Consider the following 23672-nt stretch of genomic DNA (forward strand, 5'->3'; position numbering starts at 1 on the left):
TGTGAGGAAGAACTGTGTGTGTGAAATGATTATGTTCAGCACTGCTTCCTTGAGTGTTTGCATGAGTTAAGTGTGTGCAGATTGCATTTGTCTGTGGAGAAAATCTTTGAGGCAGAGAGGCAGAATCTCAAGCTGGGTTGTATCTTTGTATTAAAAAAAAACAAACAACACCCCCCTCTCCTTCCCCCCCTTACATTTTTCCTGTAGAGACAAAGGAAAACTTTGGGTGGAAAGACAGCATCATATTGCATAATAAAAGCCTTTTTATGCTCTAATAAAATAGGTTGCTTAGGGCAATTTTATTAAAAGAAAAAAGAAAAAGAAGAGTCAGTGATACCAGTTTGAGGGAGAAAGAAAGGAATCCCTCACTTCTCTTGTGCAGACAGGGAAAGGAGACCAGAAACTGCTGTAGTGATATGCTGTCTTAATGCCTGGTCTAAGGTTCTTTGCTGCATATTTGCTGGCAGCTGTTTTCAATATATCCCTCTTGAGCTAAGTCACCAGTTAAGAATTTGACATTAGAAGTTTTTTTTCAACCACCATCTTGAAGTACCACACCACACAACACAGCCTTGTTCCCTGGTTAGATATTGTTCATGTGCCTTAAAATTGCTGTTGACACCTCAAGTATTTAACTTGCAGATCTGAGATAATTTTTCTTGGGTGTGTATGTGTGCCATAATGAGATGTAGGCAGAAGTATCCACGTCTGCATTCCTCCACTACGTCTGCTCATTTCATTTTTTGCAGCATTCCAGGAAATTAAGTAAAAATATACATTCCAATGAATATTTTTAATTTTGCTAGTTCTAATTGCTTACCCCTACAGTACAAACTCAGTGCACACAAGTAAGCTCCTCTTCTTTTGTTTCTTTGCCTTTTTATTTAGGACACCTTTAGAAGTAGATTTAACTACATCTTGAATAATGTACCTAGGTGCACATTTTTCTGATTCTCCCCTCAATGGTTAAAGTTTCTTTAGAGCTTTTATGTTCAGAAAGGGAAAAGTAACGTAATGAAAGAATGTTTGGGGAATTAGAGTGGGCTCTGCAGTGTATTTCTGGCATAGACTTTGGCAGTGTCCTTTTCTTTCTCTCACTTTCCCAGTCTGTAAAATAAAGCTAACGCTTATATACCAATCATTCTCAGTCATTTCTGAAGCATAGTTTGTAGAAGTTTATGAAGCACATAAGCAGAGCACCTTTCATCAAAGGATTTCTGCTCAAATTTGCAATATACTGTTCCACTGAAAAAAGGAGCTGCAAGCACAGAGTATCATCATCTGCGCTGCAGCTTTCATTCTTAGCAAAAAAATAAAACAATGGAGTTAAAGAATTAGAGGGTTTTAATCACTGTTTCACTTGGAGGCACAGATGGAACAGAGCATTACTTGGCAACATTTAATCTCGAAGCAGAAATTGTCATGATTAAAGCAGCAGCTGGAGTAGATTGTTAGGGACATGGGGGTTCATTCATCCTAAAGGGATCAGAATTGCTGGGTTGTGGGAGAAAACAAGAAACTACAAAGACAAATATTAAATATGAACCAAGGTTTGTTATTTCTAGGGTCTTGTCTGCTGATTAAAATGATGTTTTCAATGCTTTCCTTAGAATTATTTTGGAAGCGAGGAGAGTATCAAGTGATCTGTCCCACTGAAGAGGAGACTGAAGCCATCTCTGAGTGGAAATTTTGGACGTGTGGGAGGAAGGCTGTGTCCCCCCATGTGCCAGAACCGCTCCTCCTTGCCAAGGAAGTCAAAGTGAAGGACGTAGGTATGTGCTGCTTCAAACAGGATTTCAGAAAAATCACATTTCTGGCTGTTCAGCAGGGCCCACATTCATAGTTCGATGAGGCAGCCCGGGATGAGGTGGATTTTAACTTCCTCTTCATGAAAGTTTGCAGAAGAGTTCTGTCTGCCTGACCCATTGAGGCTTTGTATTCCAGGGGAGGACTTGTATGTTAGGTTGTCCTGAGAGAGGAAACTGGCTGGTTGTGGAGACCTTGAACGAAGCAGATCTCCAGGTCTCCTGACTCCTGCAGCCTATCCATGGGTCTGCCACAAAATGAGCTAGTGTGAGCAAATTGCCTATTCCTAAGGGACAGTGCTGTACAGAAGAAAGGTGTCAGAAGGTAGTATCAGAATACCAACATGCGTTTCTAAAGCATGCTCTGTTCTGAGCTGTTCTAGCTCAGAAGTAGCTCTGCTTCTAGTTTAATGCCTCAGAGATACTCATTTTTGATATTTCAGCTTATGCTAGGTCCTTGTTAAGGGTATGAGTTTCCTTGACAAATTACTGGGAGACTAAGTGAAGGATAACTGCTGTTGGTTACTGCCTATTAAATCTGTTCATTGGATGTGCTTGACATTGGCTCTTTGTATTTCTTTCATTGGTACGCAGTGGTTTTTCCTGTCACTTGTAGATCTTTTTCTGTGCCTTAGATCAGACAACTATTTTCCTCCTCTTGCATTTGCATGTGTTCAGCTGATGATATTTAGATGAGTGAGGATTTGGTTGCCTTTGTATAGGAGGAAGTTAGAGTCCTCACTTGCCCCATTATGTACTATTTTCTGTAGCATGGAGACTAGGTACTGATCTCACTCTATGTATTAACTATAAAAATCAACTGGCTATCCAGGTATTCATTACATGTTTTAACTGATCTAAACAAAGAGATGCATCTACTTGCTGTGAATCATATGCAGTCTCAACAGAACTCTTTTTCTTAATTTTTCTTTCCCCCCCCTTCCTTAAAGCTGATGGTTTGGTGATTTCACCCTTTTATCTTTGTCTCTCTGCAAATATAGGAAACTTACTTCACTGTTGGTAGCTGTAAGTGCAAAACAAGCAGGGCTCAGGCATTTTTACCATCATCCTGTGAATTTTGGGTCTCCCTTCTCCTGAAAGCAGTCTTAATGTACGAGGTATTCAGCCTGTACCCCTGCAGCTTGCAGTCAATTGATATTCCTATAAACTTGCAAGTCACCTTTCATCACCTTTGAGGCTTTGCCCCCTAGCATGCGAGTCCTTCTTAGGTCTAAGGGCCTTAATGACCCCCACTGTTATGGGAACCTTTGGTAATCTAACCTGCCTTTTTCTTCCATATTTTAAGTCATTGCTCTTAAATGTCATCTTCTTGATCTACTTAGGCTCTAATAACCATGTCTCCTTTCCTTAGGTCAAGGGCAGCTTTTACATTCCACCCAAAAGGCACCACAGTTTGAGATGAGGAATTCAGAAGAGCAAGCAGCTACGACAGTTTTACAACGCCTGCTGCAGGAGCAGCTCAGATACGGAAACCCAAATGACAACCGTAACCTTCTTGCCTTACACCAGCAAGCCACAGGAAATGCCCCCCCTTTCAACAGCACCGGGAGTCCAGCATCTCAGAACGAAGGGCTGAGCTCCCAGGACCACCAGCTCGTGACTCATGCTGCCCGTCAGGAGCCCCAGGGCCAGGAGATTCAGGTGGACAACAGCATCATGGAGAAGCAGCTCTCCCCGCGACTCCAAAACAGCGAGGATCTCCCGACCTATGAGGAAGCCAAAGTGCAGTCGCAGTATTTCAGGGGCCAGCCGCATGCTAGTGTCGGGGCAGCGTTTTATGTAACAGGGGTGACCAACCAAAAAATGAGGACTGAAGGGCGACCCACGGTTCAGCGAGTGAGCCCCGGGAAGGTCCACCAGGATGAAGGACTTAAGGACCTCAAGCAAGGACACGTCCGCTCCCTGAGCGAGAGGCTGATGCAGTTGTCCTTGGCCACCAGCGGTGTCAAGGCACACGCACCTGTCACGAGCGCACCGCTCTCCCCCCTCTCTCCGCTTTCTCCTCAGCAGTCGAGCGACCCTTATAAAAGTTCTGGCTCCAATGAGTTCTACAAGAACTCGGTGCAGCCCCCTTCCCAGCCCAGCATGAAAGGGATGGAACAGCGGGGTCCTCCTCCAGAATATCCTTACAAAAACGTATCCACCCCATCTATGAACTGCAAACCTCAGGACTCGGGGCATTTCTATAGCGATCATCGCGTGAGCCAGCAGGGAAGATCGGATGGGCCTATGATGAGGTATCAACATCCCCCTGAGTATGGGTCAGTCAGGTAAGCAAGATTTTAAAATGGCAGCCAGATAAGAAAAGAAGGCATGAAGCTCATCCACTGTTTTCACTCCTGAGGCAGATTATCTTTCAGTAAAGATCTCATCGCTTTTATATGAGACTACGTATTGTGTTCAACTGCAGACAGTGTCTGGAAGAACTGTAGGATCTTTCATTGGCTTAGCTGGAGAGACTTGATGCCTTTTAGAGAGGGAAAAAAATGTACAACAACAACAAAAACAAAAAAGAAAAAAAAGCAACCAGACAGATTGATTTTTTTTATGGCACAGGGAAGTTTAATGCAGCTCCAGAGCCTTGCAGAAGGCTTGCTGTAAGGAAAGGGAAAAAGAAAAGCTTGTGGTGTGATTCATTCTAGAAAGTTGCAGTTACTCGTTGCAGTATTTAAGAAATTCTTTAATTACATCTGCCAAGGGAAAAGATTTTGTTTAGGTTCAAGCAGCGCCTAATGTAGGGAACAAGCAAGCCATGTAGGAAAGGAGAGAGTGAGTGAAATCAGTAATGGTGAGGGGAACAAAAATGGCCAGAGCTTCCCTTAGAGTTTTACAGATTTTTCAGTAGTCTGACACATAGGAGTGGAAAATGGTGTGTGCTTTGTTCCTCATTCCAGACTTGCTTGTTTGGCTTCTGTTAGTTTTCCTTGCACAATTTGAAATCCCAGCCAGTTCTTGTTTCCTCTAGATTAGAAAGTAGATTTGGCTAGAGCCAAACGCTGGTGGCCACGTGGGTGAAGATGAAGTTTTGTTCAGGTGGATTGAAAATACGGCTCTCCTTTACCTGTTTCCTTACCGTCTCATCTCTATCCAAGGCTGAGGAGAGGGAACTTTGGTATGATGATTTTGTCCTGGCTTTGAAGCTAAAAGAGTAATACAAAGGAGCAACAGGAGGGCATTGCTACAGAAGAAAATGGTGAGGTCTCTGTGCATTTGTGTTTGCACATACTGTGTTGTGTTTTGAGGGGAGTGGGAGGAAGAAACCAGTCTGTATTTGGGAACAGAGTCTGAGCTTTGGGGAATTTGAATCTGCTCAGATCCTTCTTAGTCCTATGGGGAGCTATTTTCAGAGTTTGTCCACCATTGTTTGTGATCTGAAATGACTTCAGCAGCATACAAGCCTGATGAAAAGGCCCTTTGATCTGGCTAAATAAATAATAAAGAGGCCAGGAAGAGGGGAAGTAAAGGGTTTGGGGGGGTGGTAATGATTGTTGAAGCTCACTGCAAATCTTTTTGAAAATTCAAAGGCCTCCAATCTACACGCAGGAAAGGGAAACAGATCCTTAATGCTTGTGCTGCATCAGAAATGCTCCTAATATTAAATATAGTGAGTCTGAGACATTGCCTGCTTGCTGTGCAAGGGAGAGGTATTTGAAAACATGCCAACAGTCAGCTCCTCTAGACAGGGTGATTTTTGTCTGTATTGGATGGATCCTGGCTGCTTGGAAAGAAGAGGGGGGAGGAGGAGAAAGGTTCAGCTGGCAAGGTTTCCAGTAGGGGAAGCAACTGAAATTTGTCTTCAAAGCACTGGGAATCTAATGAGGTTACTTTTTAATCTAAATAGCTGCACAGAGAAGAGGTTTCCTTTACAAGCAAATGCTGAAGCAGTAGAACAATTGCAAGACTAATCCATAAATTACAGAGCAGCATAGCAAAGGAAGGGAGCGAGTCCTGTATTCCCCTCCCTCTCCCATATTAAGAGAAACTGTCATTTAGACAAGAAACCTCTGCTACCAAAGGTGCAGCTGGGTAGTGGCATGAGCATTTTAAAGGCACATGACTGTGAGGAGTGCATTTGCATGGCACCAGGCAGTGCGTCTTAGCAGCCTCTCTTCAGTGATAAAGTATTTACAGCCACTGCAGCTTTCCTGTGCTGCAGCTCTGTGTTTATCAGGATTAATTAGGATTGGTAAATGTGTGCATTTTTTGAACTGCACGTCAAGGAAACAAAGCCCCTTCTTTCTGCTGGTGAAGCCACACCCATTTCTGCGGGTTTTCCCCTCATTGTTCAGGGGAATTTGAGGGTGACCTAACGATGTGGTTAAATAAAACCCGTTGAGCAAGATAAACATTGGGGAATTCACATCATTCTCATGCTTCGCCCTCCCTGCTCTGGGAAAGGAATGGGCTATGTGGTAAGTTTAAACCAGTCTGCAAACAGTTTGCCTCACCTGCTCCTGGGCGGTGTAAGTTTGGGAACACGTATATGTTCATAGCAGTGTTGGTTTAATGTAAATAGTGGGCATGCCAGAGGCATCTGCGCTGCTACTTGGAAATTGTCAAGTTCAGAAGAGAACTGGCTGCATGCAAAGCTCAAGAATCCCGTTCTGTCCTTATTAACTCCACTGCACCTCAGCACCAGTGGTGCCACAGACATTCAGGTCTGAGAGGAGCCCTGGCCAGGATGTGCTGCAGTCGTGTCCCCCAGGGCAGAACTGGGGTGGAGGGGCTGGTTGGATTCAGCCTTGTGCACAGAGGAGCCTTGCTGTCTCCACTTCCATCGCCATCCCCTGTCCAAGTGACCGAGTGCTTGCTGCTGCCATTAATCCCGCTGACTGCACAGAAACTTTTTGAGAGTTTGTCCCATAATTAGTAAATCCTCTCTGTGTCCCACGTTCCCCTGAGCAGCATCAAAGCGGGGATAATCAGGTACAGCGGGGAGGCAGAACAAAACTGCATCAGTTTGATTTCAGCTGCCTGGCCGAGCAGAGCCTGCTCCCTTCTGCACTCTGCATTCTGGCTCACGGGGAGGGCTGGGGGCAGCGGGGACCTGCAGCGGCTTGAGCCTGACATAGCAGGAGAAACTGGGAAGGCAGAAATGCTTTTAACAAGCTGGAGACCTTTCCTGATCTCTTCGTTTTTCTGCCCTCCCCGCTTTGCTTCTCTGCACATAGATCTTCTGCATGGCTTGGTTCCTGCAATCCTGGCAGCCTCAGTGCTCCTGTTGGCTGGGTTTGCTTGCAGAGCTGCCCTTATGCCATATCTCTATCTTCGTGACTTAAAAGCTAACGTGACCCTTGTAGTTGCAGAGCCATAAATCCACAGTTGTACTTGGCCCGCGTGGTGTGTTTCTCTGATGTTTGCCAGGGACTGTAAAGGAAGCGGAGATTCTTGTGTCATAGCATTCAAAATGAAGTGGCCCTTAAAAGTTCTTTTCTCAAGCTTAAACATTTCTAGGAATTATTGCAGGGTTGTTTTCAGTGTTTGAGGTCTTTATGACAGCAAGGCAAATTTAAAGATACTGAGTAATTTTGTTTTCCAAGTATTTCAAGAGTCTGGCTGCATTTTTGTGTGGTTAGTTTGGGTATAATTGCCATTACTGCTGCAGGTTACCCGAGGAAAGATTCTCAGATAGAGAAAAGTTTCTGTTACCTTTCTATCAACAGTACTGCTAGGTGGCCCCAGGAGTGATTTGTACCTTAAGATTTAGGATTCTGACCTAAAATAAAAATAATAATAAAAAAATAAAAAAAATCTCAAGCACCACCATTGGGTTCATCTGCCTTCCTAAACCTGTTGGTCTAAAATCAGTTTACTGGAGAAATAAACTCCACAATTCTCATTTTAATCCAAGGGTGTTCAAAGCTGGGTATTTTGAACCCACAAAATATATCTAAGTATTTTGTGAGACAAAATTGAAAGTAGTGGGGATACTGAAAAGTTCTTTGAACGTGCACGTGGCAGTTTGTTTTCATACAAGATCTTAAAAGGTTAAGATGCCACTGTGGGGTTACTGGGGAATCTTTTCTTTGAAACACGGGCTGTATGAGCCCTGTTGGATAATTGTGCTGAGAGTTTGTGTCGTTTTGGAAACTGCTGGTAACACAACAAAACTGGAGGCTCCCAGTTCCCATGTTGTAGCTTGAACCTGTGAGATTGGTGTTTGAAGACGCAGGAAGCATTGGATGTGAATGCCAAAATGCTGGAAATCTTGGAAATATATCTTGTTTAGAAATACTTGGCCACAATTTCCTAGAGTTCTTTATAGTAGATTACAAAAAAAAAGTTGCTACTTAGGCACATCAGTACAAGGAGGGTCCCTCCAGAATTTAGCTGCCATTATCTCTTCTTTGACCCTCTTTCCTTTGAGTTCCTCTCTTTAAGGCTCAGGTCCTGTGGAAACAGCAAGGTACTGATGGCAGGATGATGCGATGCATTTCCTGAAATAGCCCATATTGTCAGCATCCCTATCTAAACAGTCCTTAGGCTTATGTTACCAGCATACACAGATCGGTGGGATTAATCCTATATGAATAACTGCTTCAAGTTGTTTTCAGAAAGAATTTTGTGTGTTGAAGATGGGGAAGGTTTGTTTTCAGCTGTGAGGCAGGCTGGCAACATATCTATTTTGAGCTATCCTCTGCAGGCCATCACAGATTGTCACAACAAGGTTAGCCCTTAATTGATTACAAAATCAAAACAGAGGAGCATGACATGTAAAGAGAGAGTTGGAGGAGCTGGGGAGTTTGTGAAGATACATAGTTTTAACTTTGTAACATGAGTGAGCTGAGAAAGGTGTTGGAAACCACCTGAAATAAACTAGATGACCTTGAGCATGTCCTGTTTTGGTTTTGCCTTATTCATTGTGAGAACTGATGAATAAAAGTAATGAAATAAATGCATTGAGTGGGGCTGATCTGCCAGGAGAGGAAGAACCAAATTGCTGCTACTAAATGGAACATTCCTGAGGAAATTAATTGTACATCTGTCTTCTGCATGACCCCTGAGATCCTTGTGGCATCTAAACATTCCTGGAAGAATGTAGCTCCTGAAATGGTGCTGTTGGGGGATAGTCACCTGAGTGGGCTGAAGAGAAAAGCAGTAACTAGAGTACTAATAACTCTTTTCTTCCTAAGTGTGAGAATGAGAATGTTTGTTTCCCTGTTAACCTGAGTGTCACCTTGGGGGTTTCTTTGCACCTTCTCTGCTGGAAAGCAGGGAAAAGGAGACACAGCTCTGAAATGGTGAACCCTGCCTGAGAACGTATCGACTCGTGCCTGCACTGGCAGCCAGATGTGAGTAATGCAGACGTTTCCTCTTTGGACGGGTATGAAGAGTTGATGCATTCGCTCTGCACAGAACAGGAAGGATGATGCTGAGTGTTTGCACATTGGTCGAGAAGCCCGTTGTGTAACCCTTCGGCTTCCAGTTCAGGTCCACATCTGCTGCTTTCAACTAACACGCCACTAACACCCCTGGTGTAGTAGAGGAACTGCGCTGGCAGCTGCTGTGAACATCATTATCCCTGGTGTGCTCTGCTAAGCCATCCCATAGGGTCCTTCCTGTGAGCACAGGCAACCACGGGGGTATTCTGCAGCAGCTCCAGCCAGGTGGGAACAGCAGTATGTGCTTTTCCAGCTGCAGGGTTCAACTGCAGCCCGGAGGATAGGAAATGTTATCAGAACAGGAGCACTGCAGAGCATGCTGCCCTGCCAGAGTGGGTCTGCATCAGCCTGAGGTCAGTGCTCGAGAAGGGACTGGCTGCAGCTTGGAGGGAGTGGACTTCAACTGCTAGTGTAAAGAACATCTAGAGAAGTTAGAGATTGGGTGTAACTGGAAGAGGAAGCAGAGCCTGCCCTCTTAGGTCATCCAAGCCTGGTAAATCCACAGTTTCTAAAAAAAAGGTTTCTTCAGCAGTAATAAAGCAGAGCTTAAACTGGTGGTCTCCAGAGCCTGGGAAATGTGAGCCAGAGTTAGTTCTGTGAATAGACTAGACTCAAGCATGTTGCAGATGTCAGATCTATGTTTGATATCCTCTAGATGTTATAGTTGGGAGCAATGAGTACAGCTACTACATTGGACAACTGGCTGCTTCCTACTTTTAGGTTTGTTTTCACGTATTTTAACTGTCTAATTTGACCAGTCCTGTTGGTTGATGCTTGAGAAAGCTTGCCCCCCTGGTGCTGGCCTGGCAAATATGGAGCTAAGCCAATTCCTTTAACTTTGTATCCTTAATTACTGAAGAAGATTCATTGTTTTCTCCATAAGAGAGATTGCACTTTTCAGGACAAAACAGAAGAGTCTGTTTCGGGCAGTCCTCCGCTCAGCTGTTTTACTTGCAAAGTGTGGAAAAAAACTGTAGAAAATTTTTGCAAGTGGTTGCTGACAGAATTTCTCTTTGTGTTTCTGTATAGAAATAGACACTATCATGACCATCACGTACTTAGAATTGATTTTCTGGTAACAGATTGATTTTAAAGTGTTTATTTAAACAAATTTATATTCAAAGCCCTCAACATGAGGGGTTTCTGTGTGGAAGTACCTGTGAATAGGAGCTATCACTTGGTTCATTCATCATCTGCATACTTTGATGGAGTTGATGTTCTCTGTTTTCCAGGCAGAACCCAGATGTGCAGCTGCAGTTACAACAGAGACCACCTCACCACCACAGTCCAACTTCTTCCTTGACATCTTTGGGATCTTTGACCTTGCTTCAGTCTCCACCACCATCCAGGCTGTCTCCTTCCCAGCACCAGCAACCCCTGACTCCAAGCCAGGGAGATCCTGGCATTCTGCCACGGACCCAGCAGCCGTTCTTGTCAAACCAAGTCCATCAGGGAGATCTGTACCGACTATGCCAGCCTTTCCTCGGCCCCCAGCAGCAGCAAGGCGATTCCTATTCAGTGATGTCCCGGGCTCAGCAGATACCTTCCCCATATCAGCAGATGCAAGTAGATCCTTTTGCCATAGTTTCTAGGGCCCAGCAAATGGTGGAAATCCTGTCAGAAGAGAACCGGTCTCTAAGGCAGGAGCTGGATGGGTGTTATGAGAAAGTAGCCCGACTGCAGAAGGTGGGTGTTCTTGAATGTCAGACACTCTCCTGTGTCTGGTATCATCCATAATTGAATGATCTAATCTGCAGTTGTTACGTTGTTTGCTTAAGGGATTGATTTATCTACTTGAGAAGCTTTTATATGTAGATTGAATAATTGTATCCTGTCCCTTTGGGCAGCCCTTAACTTCATCAGAAGATAGAATCAAAGACTTCAGTTTTATTCTGACAGCTAATTGACCGTGCTCAAAAGAGCATCCTCATCAGCTTGTCTCAAAGAGGCTGGCTGCTTGGTTTGCTTAATTAAAGGTAGTGTTTTTATTTCCAGGATAGCAGCAGACTGTTTTCCCATCAGTCTGAAAGAGTTTAGAGACTGTGGGAAGGGTTCATCTGAACTGACTTGATTATGTGGTCACACAAATAGACAACAGGGAACACGACTGCAAAACTGGCTGGTAGGACATAGTGCAGGAGAAGTACTGCTATGGCTACATTAGAGACATTTGAACTGTGGTACTGAAATTAACACTTTGTCACTGAAGTCACTTAAAAAGCCCTCCCTCAATACTGCACAACTGCTGTGAAAACTTAGGACCCTCTTTGGATCAAGCAATTTACCACCTTTGGCTTTATGGAACAAGTAGGATAGATGATGATAAAGCCCTTCTCCCATACATTAAGAACAATAATAAAAAGTTCCAGTGAGAGCATTCACTAATAAGCACGTGTGGAAATATTTTTATTGCAGCCTTCTAGAAATAACTTCAGGATGACCAGCAGTTTAAAGTTGTGCAGCTGGTCAGCCTTGCTTTGCTTTGCAGCTGAGAAAAGGCTTGTGCTGCTTGTAGTCCAGAACTCTGTGGGCCTTCTTGAGCTCTTTGCACTAAGCAATCTCTAGAACTATTAAAATTTGTGTGTGATTAAAACACTTGAGTTCAGATGACCAGTGTGGTTCCCATGGTGATTTATTTCTTACGTTGCCTCTTTTCAGGGACATATGTTCATTGTGTTGTATTTTATGTGGAAGGTTCCTTGCCAGGAAATGCTTTAGAGAAATGTTTGACAGCTTCCTGATAATGAAAGAAGGATCCCAGTGATTTTCCCTCCATGCCCCTGTTGATTGCTTAGCATGTGCATCCGTACGTCCATAGCAATGCAGAGCCATGCCTGGCAAGGAGAGTTAGAAGTGAATTTTCTCCTGTTCTGGGTGATCAGCTGCTTGCTGCAGCTCAAATCATGCAGCTTTACACTGAAGGCTAGCAGGAAGGGGAAAACTACAATTGTTTGTGTGTGTCTTTGTACCACCTTCCCCCCAAGTTAAGTAGATAGAATATTTGAAAATACAACTTAGTTGTCAAAGTGTAAGCATAGAACATCAGCATCATAAAACATCAGTTTTATTGTGAATTCTGGACTGTAATAATTACAGATCTGCAGTGTTCATCAGCAGTACAGGATCTGTCACTAACATTTTTTAGTATAGTTTGACTTTCTTGATTGTTTTACTTAACCAACTCTGTATCACATTACCTATTTCTTATATATATATATATATTTTTTTTTTTATTTGCCCAAAATGATACTAGTACTAAACTGTTCTGATCTTAGAAAAAAGATGACATTTGTACTTCTTCAGTTCACTATTTCTGTGCTCTGATTGTGTCGGGGATTAGAACTATAGTCTGGGAGTAGAGTCCAGATTTTCATTTCAGCCACTGGTATTCTTAGTGTTGAAGGATTCCTCAGAAAATGAGATTCTGTCATTTGACTTGATGTGTAGCTGCATTTTATCTCAACAAAGAAAATAAGAGAAGGCAATCTCCTTTCTGAGATTAAGTGAAAAGGACTGTTAGTGATAAAATAGTAAGTGCTTGTTTTCGCTTCCACTGCAGCTGGAAACAGAAATTCAGCAAGTTTCAGAGGCATACAAAAACCTGGAGAAATCATCCTCTAAGCGGGATGCCCTGGAAAAGGCCATGAGAAACAAGCTGGAAGGAGAAATTCGTAGGCTTCATGATTTCAACAGGGATCTGAGAGGTGAATTAAGTAAAACTTTTCTTCAGTATTCTGTTTTTACTGTCATACTTACTTGCTAAGCCAGTGTGTTGCTACAGGAGTCGTCATGTCTGGTGATGCAATTGGATGTGACAGAATACTCAGGTATATTCAGTAGTCTGGGATTTTAAGCATTTGCTGAGAGTACAAGACGACAGGTCTAGGAGAATGCTGTTGTCTCATTTCCAGCCTGTTTCTCATTGAGAAGAAACGTGATAAGCCAAATGCCATAAACCAGATGCAAGCCTGGAATTCTCTCGTCTTATGTCCTAGACACAATTTGTACAATTTGTTCAGCTTATCCAAATGGAAAGATGCTTTGCTGGCTGCCTAATCCCACACCAGGCATGTTCACTTTATTTCCTGTCCAATGACCCCTCTGCACTGACATACAAACTGCAGTGTCTGTTCTTCCTGAAGGTCTTGTTGTTCCTTATCAATGGAGGCATCTGTTTTTTCGGATCCCCTTTTTTTCCAAAGTGAGATGTTGTTAGTGTCTGGTTCTCGCTAAGAGGCTGAGGCAGCACAATGGCTGGCAGAGGAGAGTGGTGTTGAATGGTATTTGACCTTAACGTGAGTCAAAGTTTAAGCATTAGTTTGAAAGACGAAAAACAACTGCAGTTTTAGACGTGTGAGTCTTGTAAAATGTAAATTTAATTTTTTTCTGAAGGCCATCTGATTGTCCTGCATGTCATCTGCTTTCTCTGTCTGCAGTCTTGGAGTAAAACATATTTTCAGAAGCTGTTTGCATCCAAGATACGAGGCCATAAAGTGCCCAGTGCTAGTGAGAAAGGCAGTACACAAAGGCCTGCATTAAATAATCCTATTCATAATAAAACACAGTTTAAATATTTCATTTTTATTTTCAGAGATTGAACAAATTTCTAGTAGCCTACAGCAGCAGAACTGTTAAGCTGTTGCTGGGATTTTATGTTTTTCCCTGAAGTCAGGTAATTAGACATCAGTGATTTAATTTTCAAATGATTAAGATTTAGTGGAGGATTATTAGAGGATCTTTTAATTGTATGGGGAGATTTGTCTGGGTGGGAAAAATGAGTTTATTTGGAGAGATTTTTTTAAACCCTTCTTTATAAAACTTGTGACACATGAAGACTGAAATACATCAGCTCTTTGTACTGAATTCTATAGGGAATCTCAACATCTATAAAAATAGAAGAAAAAATACATATAAATTAGGTTACAGTTGTTTGAAGTATTTTTTTTTTGAATGCTGTTTAATCTATTTTCTCTCCTTGAAAATATTTTCTAAAGGACATAATTAGAAACATTTAAGAAATGAGTTGCAGCTTTTGATAGGCTTTTTACTTTTGGCTGCATAGAACCAGAAGTTCCACTCCCTGAGCTTGCGTGTCTTTAATGCTTGAAAGTTTTTTGATTCTTTAGCATTTCTTTTCTTGAAAAATTCTGCAGAACGTATGGAGACAGCCAACAAGCAGCTTGCGGAGAAGGAATTCGAGGGGTCTGAAGACAATCGGAAAACCATCTCTCAACTCTTTGCACAAAGTGAGTTATACAGTCATTAGGAGTGCCCAGGTCACTCTTGGAAGGATAAACATGCAGCAGATGAATGTAGGAAAGTGACAGATCTGACTAGGTCTGAAATTAGGGCTCTGGCAGTCCAAAACTGGCAGTGCAGAAAGGAGGACAAATCTAAGAATTCTTTTTCTGTCAGTATATACAGTCTACCTGATGGTGTTTGCTAAAGATTTTGGAGCAAATGTAGCATACAGTTGCTTTGTAAAAATAGTTCTTACTCCATAATGTGTAATATAATTTGAGTAACTATTTTCTTCCCTGAAAGCTTTGAAATTAAACCTTCCCTGACTGACAAGAATCCTGGCGTGAGTTGGGGCCAGTGGGACTGGAACCCTATAGGTATCATATCTCTATCCTCTTTAATTTGCTTCTGCCCTATCCAGTTCAGCACGAGGAGGGGGGATTAAAAATGCCTGCAGTATGCTGTGCTACATAAGTGTCATGAATTCTGTCTGCAGCAGTGAATTTATCCAGGGCAAACCAAAATGACAGATGTGAAATGCTGCTTTTCCTTTGTACTGAAATGTCTCAAGGCTGACGGCAGCGAGCCAACTTTCCTTTCATCCCGTACTGCACTCCACCCTTCTGACAATGCTTACTTTTTGACAGTTGTTATATAAAAAGGTAATGCAATAAAAAATGAAGTTGCAAAATAGAGATTTTCTGTGATGTAACACATGCTGCTTCTCCTCTGAGACATGGTGGTATCTGTCTCTGTGTTGTCTTTAGCTTATTCCTTGTGGCTTACACTGCAAGCAGAAAGCTGTCAGGTTGTGAGTTCTGCTCTCCTGGCAGTAGTGGAAAGTCTGTGACTGTACTCTGGCTTTTAGAATTTCATGGGTCTGCCCAGGGAGGTGGGAAGGACAAAGCTGTGAAGCCTTAGGTCCCGTTTCTACTTCTGGATGTATGTGGAAAGCCTAGTGCTGTGTTTTGTCGATCCCAGCATTTCTAGGGATGCTGTAGGTGCTTGTTAGGGAAGCAGAGCCATTTGGGGAAAAGTCTGGAATAAAACTTCCAAGAGCTTTGCTGCAAGCACTTACAGATCAACAGAGTGCTGACACTGATTGATACCTTCTGGCATAATGCCACCCTACCTCGTCTCTGCCCATCTTCTGCAATACGTTTTAACACACTGACACTGTCAGCAGCTCATTTCCTGGGTGGAGGAGAAATGCTGGGATGGGAGAAATGGGGAACTGAATAGAATAGGCTGGTATTGGCATTAGCCTTTATCCTTGTGTCTTATGTCCGAGGTTAGCTCTGAATTGCAGTTGGAATTTGCTATGTAAAGCTCTGAGGTGTTGATGGTGGAGTGGTTTCTTCTGTAACCTATGTGTGGGCTGCATCAGTTCCCTGGCAGATGAGAATCTTTAGCTGCTCCGTGTTGCTAAAGCTTTGCTCTTGGCTCTTCTGCTGGCAGAAGGAAGGGAGTAATTGTGGTTCTGTAAATATAGTTATGCACATGCTTGCACAAACGGGCCTGTATAGTCCATATGCAGTCTGTCCTAACACCCAGAACCTAGTTCCTGTTTTTCAAGCCTTACACTCCTTGTCCTCATTCCTTTGTCGTGGGATATTACCTTCTGGAATGTAGTTTCTCTGGTGTTGTCAGTTCTGGGTGTAGATCACTCCAGGGAGTATTCTGTGGTTATGTATGCAGTGAGTATGTTAATGTTATCACTGTAGCTGGTTGGCATGAGCTGGGAATGACAGCATATGCAGAGGACATCAGCTCTGTGTTGTGGCTTTGCTTTACACTCTTGTGTGATAATCTCACCAGTGCCAAGTTATTTTATCCTGGGTTGTTTTTTTTTTTTTTTTCTTTGTTTTTTTAATGAAAGCAGTTAACCTGTTCCTGAAACACAAAGCATAGCTGCTCCCACTATATCCAGCTCTTTCTGGAGAGCAGCAGAAAGGGAATAACTGCATGCATCAATACAGGTTAGGGGCTGTCTTGCTGCAAAGGAGCTCTGCAGAGAATGACCTGGTTGTCTTGGTGAACAACAGGATGGCCATGAGCCAGCAGTATTCCCTGATAGTCAGGAAGGCTAACAGTATACTGGAGCGCGTTAAAAAGAGTGTGGCCTGCAGATTGAGGGAGGTGATCTCCCTCCCCTCCCCCCAGTCTGACCTGGTGAGGCCACATCTGGAGCACTGTGTCCAGTTCTGGGCTCCCTTGTTCAAGAGAAACAGGGAACTTCTAGAGAGAGTCCAGTGGAGGGCCACAAAGATGATAAGAGGCCTGGAGCATCTTTCATACAAGAAAGGGCTGAGAGTTCAGTCAAGAGGAGAGAGAGCTGAGAGGGGATCTCAGCACTGTTTGTATAAATATCTAATAGGCAGTAGTCAAGTGGATGGAGCCAGGCTTTTTTCAGTGGTGCCCAACAACAGGATGAGGGGCAGTGGGCACAGGAATTTCCATGTGAACATGGGAAAACATTTAGAGTTGACAGCACTGGAACAGGCTGCCAGAGAGACTGTGGAGTCTCATTCTCTGGACGTATTCAAGACCCAGCTGGACACTCTCTTGTGCAGCCTACTATGGAGAACCTGCTTTAGCAGGGGGGTTGGACTCCATGATCTCCAGAGGTCTCTACCAGCTCCTCTGATTCTGTGGCCATCCACTGTGCTTGGAGTGGCTTTTGAGCACTGAGCATTCAGTGCTGGGCAAAAAGCTTTGTTGAACTGCACGTGTGCTTTGAGCAGTGACAGAACAGATGCAGGTGCCTAGGTACTGGCCCAGAGAGTTGTTATTAGGGTCAGCAGAGGAGGACCAAGGAGTTCTCCTTGCTTGCTCTGCTGGTTAAGCTGACAGACAATTGAGTGCATGTTCTCTTGAAAAGGTGGGCAAGTGCCTCAGGCAGAACAGCCTTCTTTTTCTTCACACCAGCTCCACAAACAGGAGCACAGGTCTTCAGGCACAAAGGCTTGCCATTTACCCTCCCCAGCCTGGGATATTAAAATCACCCAGTTTGTTTTCTAGTGTTGAAAAGAGGTGCCAAGTTTTGCTAACCGTCTGTATAATCAGAGCAAATTACCTAACTGTACTGAATGATACATCATCTGTTCCTCCATGCTAGCACTGTGGCATAGTGTTACTTGACAGTACTGTGCTTGTTTTTCAGGGTAACAAATTCTTCTGTACTTCTTATTTGCCACTTACTTTTTATTCCTTTAGCAGTAGATTTGTGTTCTCTGTCTTGTGAGAAGTTCCAGTACAAGTTACATTATCTTTCCCTCACCTCTGGAGTGAAGAACTCCTGAAAGTTGAGTAGAGAAGAGCGCCTTCTGTTGATAACTCTCACTTGATTTTGGTAGACAAAGAAACACAGCGGGAAAAGGAGAAACTGGAAATAGAACTGGCTGCTGCACGCTCCACTAATGAAGACCAGCGAAGACACATTGAGATCCGAGACCAAGCCTTGAACAATGCTCAGGCCAAGGTGGTGAAACTGGAGGAGGAGGTAAGGATGCTGGGAGGGAGAAACTGGGGTAGCCTGCATTCCAGTAAAAGTGACTGTGGGAATAAGTTTGTGTTGTGCAAATAATAAGGAAATCTGCTTGCTTCAAAGCTGTTTATATCGGCTTAGCTTTGTGTTGGTTAGCTAAACCACTGAACTGCTCACAGATAAGCCACAAATCTGTATTTTCTTGGAAGTTCTATCGTCTAAGCAGCCCCGTTTCATTTTCTTTTTGTTTTAACTAATAAAAGTGGGCTGGAACTGAAATCTGAAATTCCGACCTGGATGGACTCTTAACTAATAGCAAATGAATGCAGCTTGTCCCCTTTCCAGGTGTTCCACTCACACCATGTTATCATGGCACACAGTGCCAATCACCGTGTGTGCCTAGTGTTTGTAATAAGCTGTACACGACATGACCTTGGTTGTTTTCTTTCCCTTTCCTCCCAGGGGGTTAATACAGTTGAGCTGCTTAGCTGGACAGCTTTCACAGTAGTTTCTTTCGTAGCCTTGTCCCTGTCATTCACACATGGCTCTCACTTCGCGTCATACTGTCTGTCCTGCCTACTCCTTTCCTCTCAAAGGCTCCGTTTCCTTGTCCCAGCCTCGGTTTCCTCTACTCCTACTCTTCCTCCATTGAGAGCCCCTGGAGGAAATTTCATGACCAAGCAGACTTCCTTCACTGTAAGCTTGTTCTTTTCTTCAGTTCTGCCTTCTGCCTGCCTGCCAGTGCTCATGATCACCTTCATGAGTTCTCTGCCTACATCCACCTGCATCTCTCCATCTTGGAGATGTTCCTCAGACCTCTCTCCTTGTCTGCTTTTCCTCCTCTCCATTTGGGATCCCTTTGTACCAACAAAGAAGGAATGGTCCAATACCAAGTGAGCATCTTCCTGTTGTAACTTGCCTGCTTTCATTCTCTCCCAGGTTCATATGCACTCACTTTCTTAATTTTAATCTGCTCTTCTCTAAGCTTTGTATTAGTTCTTCCCCCAAACCTCCTGTTGTTTCTTTCCCTGCTGTCCTTCATTTTTCCCCTTGCAGTATCCGTTTAGTCTCTACGGCTTCATGGTGGCCCTCGCTCAGTCTCTTCTCTTCTGGAATTGCTCTGCCCTTTCAGGATATGGATGCTGGATTACCAGTCATCACACTTCAGTTGCCTTTCTCTGCCATTCTCCACATCTCTTTCCTTTCTCCATCACATGAAATGCATCCAGTTTCTCTTTTCTTTCCAGACCCCCCATCGCTGTTTGTGCCATTCTGTTTCTCTTCTCCCCATTTTACTGGGAGGACGTCTCCTACCTTTGTTTGTTTCCGATTTCAAATCACCCCATATTCCCCACCCCCAAACAAGTACTTTCTCCCAGACCATGCTCAGCTTTGCTGCAAACCTCTGGCAAGGCCACCTGAAAACCATCCCTTGCTGGGACACTCCCAGAGCTTTGTCCAGTGCTTAGTATCAGTAGACTGGGGAGCCAGCTTCTGTGCAAAACAAATTGTAGTACTGAAGAAAGAAGACCAGATTCAGAGGAATGCTTAAATACCATTGGCCACGTTTGGCTTCATGTGCAGCTGACAAGTGCAGTGATTTCATTAGGACTACAGCATTTCCTTGTAGACTTGCACCTTGGTGGCTCAGGCTGTCAGGGAGCATTAGGTACAGGAAAACATACACAAGGTGGTTCTGTTTGGCTCTTTCAAACTCTTCTGTCAGTTGATCCTGCAGTGTGTGGAATATCCTTGCCTCTTATTCAGATTTCAGCAACGCAGTGATTCTAAAAGCCTCACATACGACTAACCTAAGTACCCAGGACAGCTTCGCAGGTTCTCTTGAATGATTCCCATGCTTGGAGCTGACATGTATGGAGGTGCTCTAATCAGCCAGGGCCAGCATACACCGCAGTTGGCCAGGTCAGACTTCTGTGGTGGCTGGATTGCATAATAGCTTAAAAAATACCGAAACACACCTATGCTGGTACAGAGTGAAATGCCCTATTTTAGATTGATTGCATGAGAGTTTGTGGTCGTTTGCATCCGACCTTTGCTCAGATCCCAGGGTGTGCAGGAAGTGCCACCCTTCCTGTTGTAGATGAATATGGAAGTGTCTCGGTGAGGGAGCAGGAATTAACTCTGATTTTTCCTAGAGGTGAGGGGGAATAAAGGAAAAAGGAGGGATGAAGACTCACTTTTGCAGATTTTCCAAATCACTTTTTAATTAAATACTTCAGGATTATAAAGCATTTGTTGCCTCATTAGCTTTAAATTGCAGGAACTGCTCAAATCCCTGAGCTGTGTGGTAATTTGCCAACAGAAAGCCAAGCATGCAGTTCGGTGCTCAGGGCCCCGTTTGCAAGAGTCTGAATGTCAGTCTGAGTTAGTGGCATTCAATGACCAAGGTGAATTATTTCTTCTATTCATGCCAGCCTCATCTGGATTACCAGTCCCTGTACTTGTCAGGAATTTCCAAACTAGTCCTGCAGAAGAGGGTGGAGTTTCTTACGCTAAGGTTTGGCAGCCACTTTGGCGCAAGGCCTGAGGGGGGTGTGCATATTTCAGTTGCATCCTGTAATGTGAGTTTTCAGCTTTTTTTTCCCTTCCGTTTTGACTTCCTATTGATTGGAGTTACCCTGCCTTGTATTCACCAGAACCTTTATGAAAAGAATATTTTATTTCTGTTTTAATGAGTCCTATAAGCCATGTATCACAATGACTGAATTTCTGTGTTGCATTGCTATTGGAGTTTACCCGTTCTGTTTAAAAGCCTTTGCCTGAATTGTGGGTTTGAGCAAAACCACCCATCTATAAAACGTAGGTACTTTTCTACTCCTGTGGAGCTTTGGGAGCTTTGTACCCACTGGATTTTAGCATTCAAATAGGAGAGTAGGAAGAGTAAAGGAATTCTGAAATTGACAAAGAAAGGAATCTTGGAGGTACTTTGCTTCTGGAAGCAAAAGCTGATATTCAGAGTATTTCCCCATGTTTGTCAGCAGTGGTGAAATGACTTGTCAAGTTTAGAATGATCTGCCATTAAAATTAGATAGTGTGGAATTTGTTTTTGCCAAGTGCTAAAAAGGGTGAGTGATCATGGGTATTTAAAACAAACCTAAATATGCCTCCAGACAGCCTTGCAAAGTATGTATATGTTATATACGTCATATTTAAACTTTACTACTTCTCTACTATACATAAAGATACCCAGTAATTAACCCCTGTGTTCACATCTCTATTTTCATTCTTCCCTTGAATAGATGTTGCACGGTAATGCTTAAGTCAGCAGCTTATTAAAATTATTGCTAAGCATATTATGTCTGCTCTTTTTTTTCTATCAGAACTTTGGATTATTTCCCTTACATGCAAGAACTTTGAGATAAATTGAATAAATTTGAGGTAAAAACCTTGTTGGCTTAAAAATGTGTATCACAGAAATGGTCAGTGACAATATTTGCAGCTAAAGCAACTAAAGTTTCTCGCTTCTCAATTTGGATTTGAATGGTTGCAGTGTGCAGCAGGTGTGCAGCTGGGGGTGGTCAGGGGTGGCCCATGTCTGTAAAATTGTTGTGTTACCATGCTTTAATCAGTATCTGCTAGCATGCACCTTGAGAGCCTTTGGTAAGCAGAGCAGATGGTTCAGCTTTGCTTTGCTCTGGGCCAAAGGCAGAAAGGACTGTCCTGACCAGCCAGAGGCTGTGGGTAAGGGATACCCTGTTGTGAGTCCTTGCCAGGCTGGTAATATTGCACCAGGGAGTTTGGTGCAAAATATTTGGCCTAACCACAACTGCTAGATATGGAGAGTTCAACTGCTGCTACTTTTACACTTTAGAGAAAAAGAAGGGAAATTCAGAGCTTTTATTGAATTGCCATTTCTACCTACCCTGGTTGATTCATGCTGTGGAAGACAAGAGTTCAACTTACAAAAATTATTTTATTTTTGTTCTAGTGCTCTGACTTGTACTCTCTTGCTTCACTACTTTACAAAACCACCATTGTAATGAGTGCCTTAAGGAGACAGTTTGGGAAAAATAGTGACTACCACCAAGAAGATACTTATATCTACTCTTTGCCATCCTCATGACTATGCCTTGCAATAGGAAAAACTCAATGTTCTCTCTCATTATTGCAGATTAGGGCTAGGGGAAGGGAAGAAGCTTGAATGAAATATCTTTTCTCCAAGTGGCTTGTATTTAGAGGCTCTAAGATCTTTCAGCCATCAGAGTTAAACATAAAACAGATACCAGAGCTAAGATACTATATTCATTTCCCACTCAGCTATAGTGAAGAGGAATTGTGCACTGTTTCTGATAACACTGAGAGTTCTGTTTGAGGGGAGATGTAGAAAGATCCATTCCAAATGACAGCTATTATCCTTCATATACTGTATCTGAGATACTTTCAGAACAGAGCTGTGGCTTGTAGGGAAATAACCTAAAGGAGAGTTTGTGTGTTTGAAGGCTTGTCTGGTTTTTTTCTAACCACTTCTGGGTCTATAAAAAGATATTCCAAGCTTCATAACCACTCCTTTCAGGACAGAATTGCTTTTAAAGGGAACAACACTTTTTGGGATGTCTTCTTGTCATGAATGAGTTGGATAGTCAGGAGAGAAAACTCCCCTTCTTCCCTGTAAATGCTGTTTGTGTCTAATGATCTGTATTCTTGAAATGATGCAGAACTGACTTTTTATTGCCATGTCTCTACCTCTCATATTCTGCCTGTTAGTAATTTTCCAGAGGTGGCTGTGAGAATTCTAACTTCTTGTAACGCAAATGAAAGGAGAGATGACGTTATGATGTTCCCATGAACAAACATTGCTCTCTAGCAAGATGATAGTGTTACTAAATCGCTTCAGCATGCATTCTTGCTGAAGCCAGTGGTGCCTTATTGGGCCTGAATTCAAACAATGAGGGTTCAAAGGCATCCTAGAGGAATATATTCCAACTTCAGGAGGGAGAGGTGGTTTAAGCATGCTTGTTGTCCTTTTTCTTTACTACATTTCTGCCATAGCAGGCAAATTCTTGTGGGGAGACACATTTTCAGCTGCATATGAATGGATTCAGCTTCAGGATAACCCCAGAACGTAATGAAAACACCCTGAATATGTTAAACAAAGGACTTTGAAGACATTAGAAGTAGTGGGTGGGAGATGAGCAGATGCTAGCAAGTGTTACCAATTTGGTGAAATAGGAGCTGTCCAAGATGAAGAAGAGGGTTTTGTCAGAGTGCCTGGGAGGGTTTCTGAAAGACTAGCTGTGCAGGAAGTCCTCTCTTCTTCCTCAGAAAAGGTTTGTGCTCAGTAACACATCTGGAAATGGTGAACCTCCCTGCAAAAGAAGTTCCTTTCATCCCCCTCACCTGCTCTTCCAGGAGTACGTTTGTCCTGCGGAGGCAGCTTCAGGCTGGAGGATGTTACAGCCTCTACCTCCCTTGCATCCAGTGACTTGCAGTGAAAATTGCTCATTCCTGCATACCCCTGCACTGTGTACTGTGTGTGCGAAGTCTCCGTGCCTTCTTCAGAGTCTTCTGCGGGAACTGGGATCCCTAACGGAGACAGTGTGCTTTGCTGAAGACTTTGCTGAGAAGTCTGCATTCAGTGCAGAAGAACAGGGTTTGTCATCTTGACTTCTAGAATGTTCATCCCTTTTCTGCTGGACAGTTAGAGTAGTAACTGAGAGGACCACTTTGTCCTTGACCATTGTTTTTACACCGTGCAAATGTTCTCTGTAGCAGAGA

At 43.3% G+C, this 23672-nt stretch overlaps 1 protein-coding gene across 2 annotated transcripts in view; it reads left to right on the forward strand.

Annotated features, from left to right (window-relative positions):
* AMOT (angiomotin) overlaps positions 1-23672 on the forward strand; it is a 50340-nt gene that overhangs the window by 11490 nt on the left and 15178 nt on the right. Inside the window, exons 1-6 of one of the 2 annotated variants that reach the window (XM_065729572.1) lie at positions 1598-1772; positions 3178-4096; positions 10441-10894; positions 12768-12912; positions 14362-14454; positions 17806-17951. In XM_065729572.1, the coding sequence (XP_065585644.1) occupies positions 1598-1772; positions 3178-4096; positions 10441-10894; positions 12768-12912; positions 14362-14454; positions 17806-17951 (1932 nt within the window). Of the gene's footprint in view, positions 1-1597; positions 1773-3177; positions 4097-10440; positions 10895-12767; positions 12913-14361; positions 14455-17805; positions 17952-23672 lie in introns of those variants that run through there. The other variant, XM_065729573.1, reaches the window with a different exon arrangement.

This window comes from Cyrtonyx montezumae, unplaced genomic scaffold (genome assembly GCF_038088225.1).
Source record: "Cyrtonyx montezumae isolate F1298 unplaced genomic scaffold, pur_monq_1.0 scaffold_11, whole genome shotgun sequence".
NCBI lineage: Eukaryota > Metazoa > Chordata > Aves > Galliformes > Odontophoridae > Cyrtonyx > Cyrtonyx montezumae.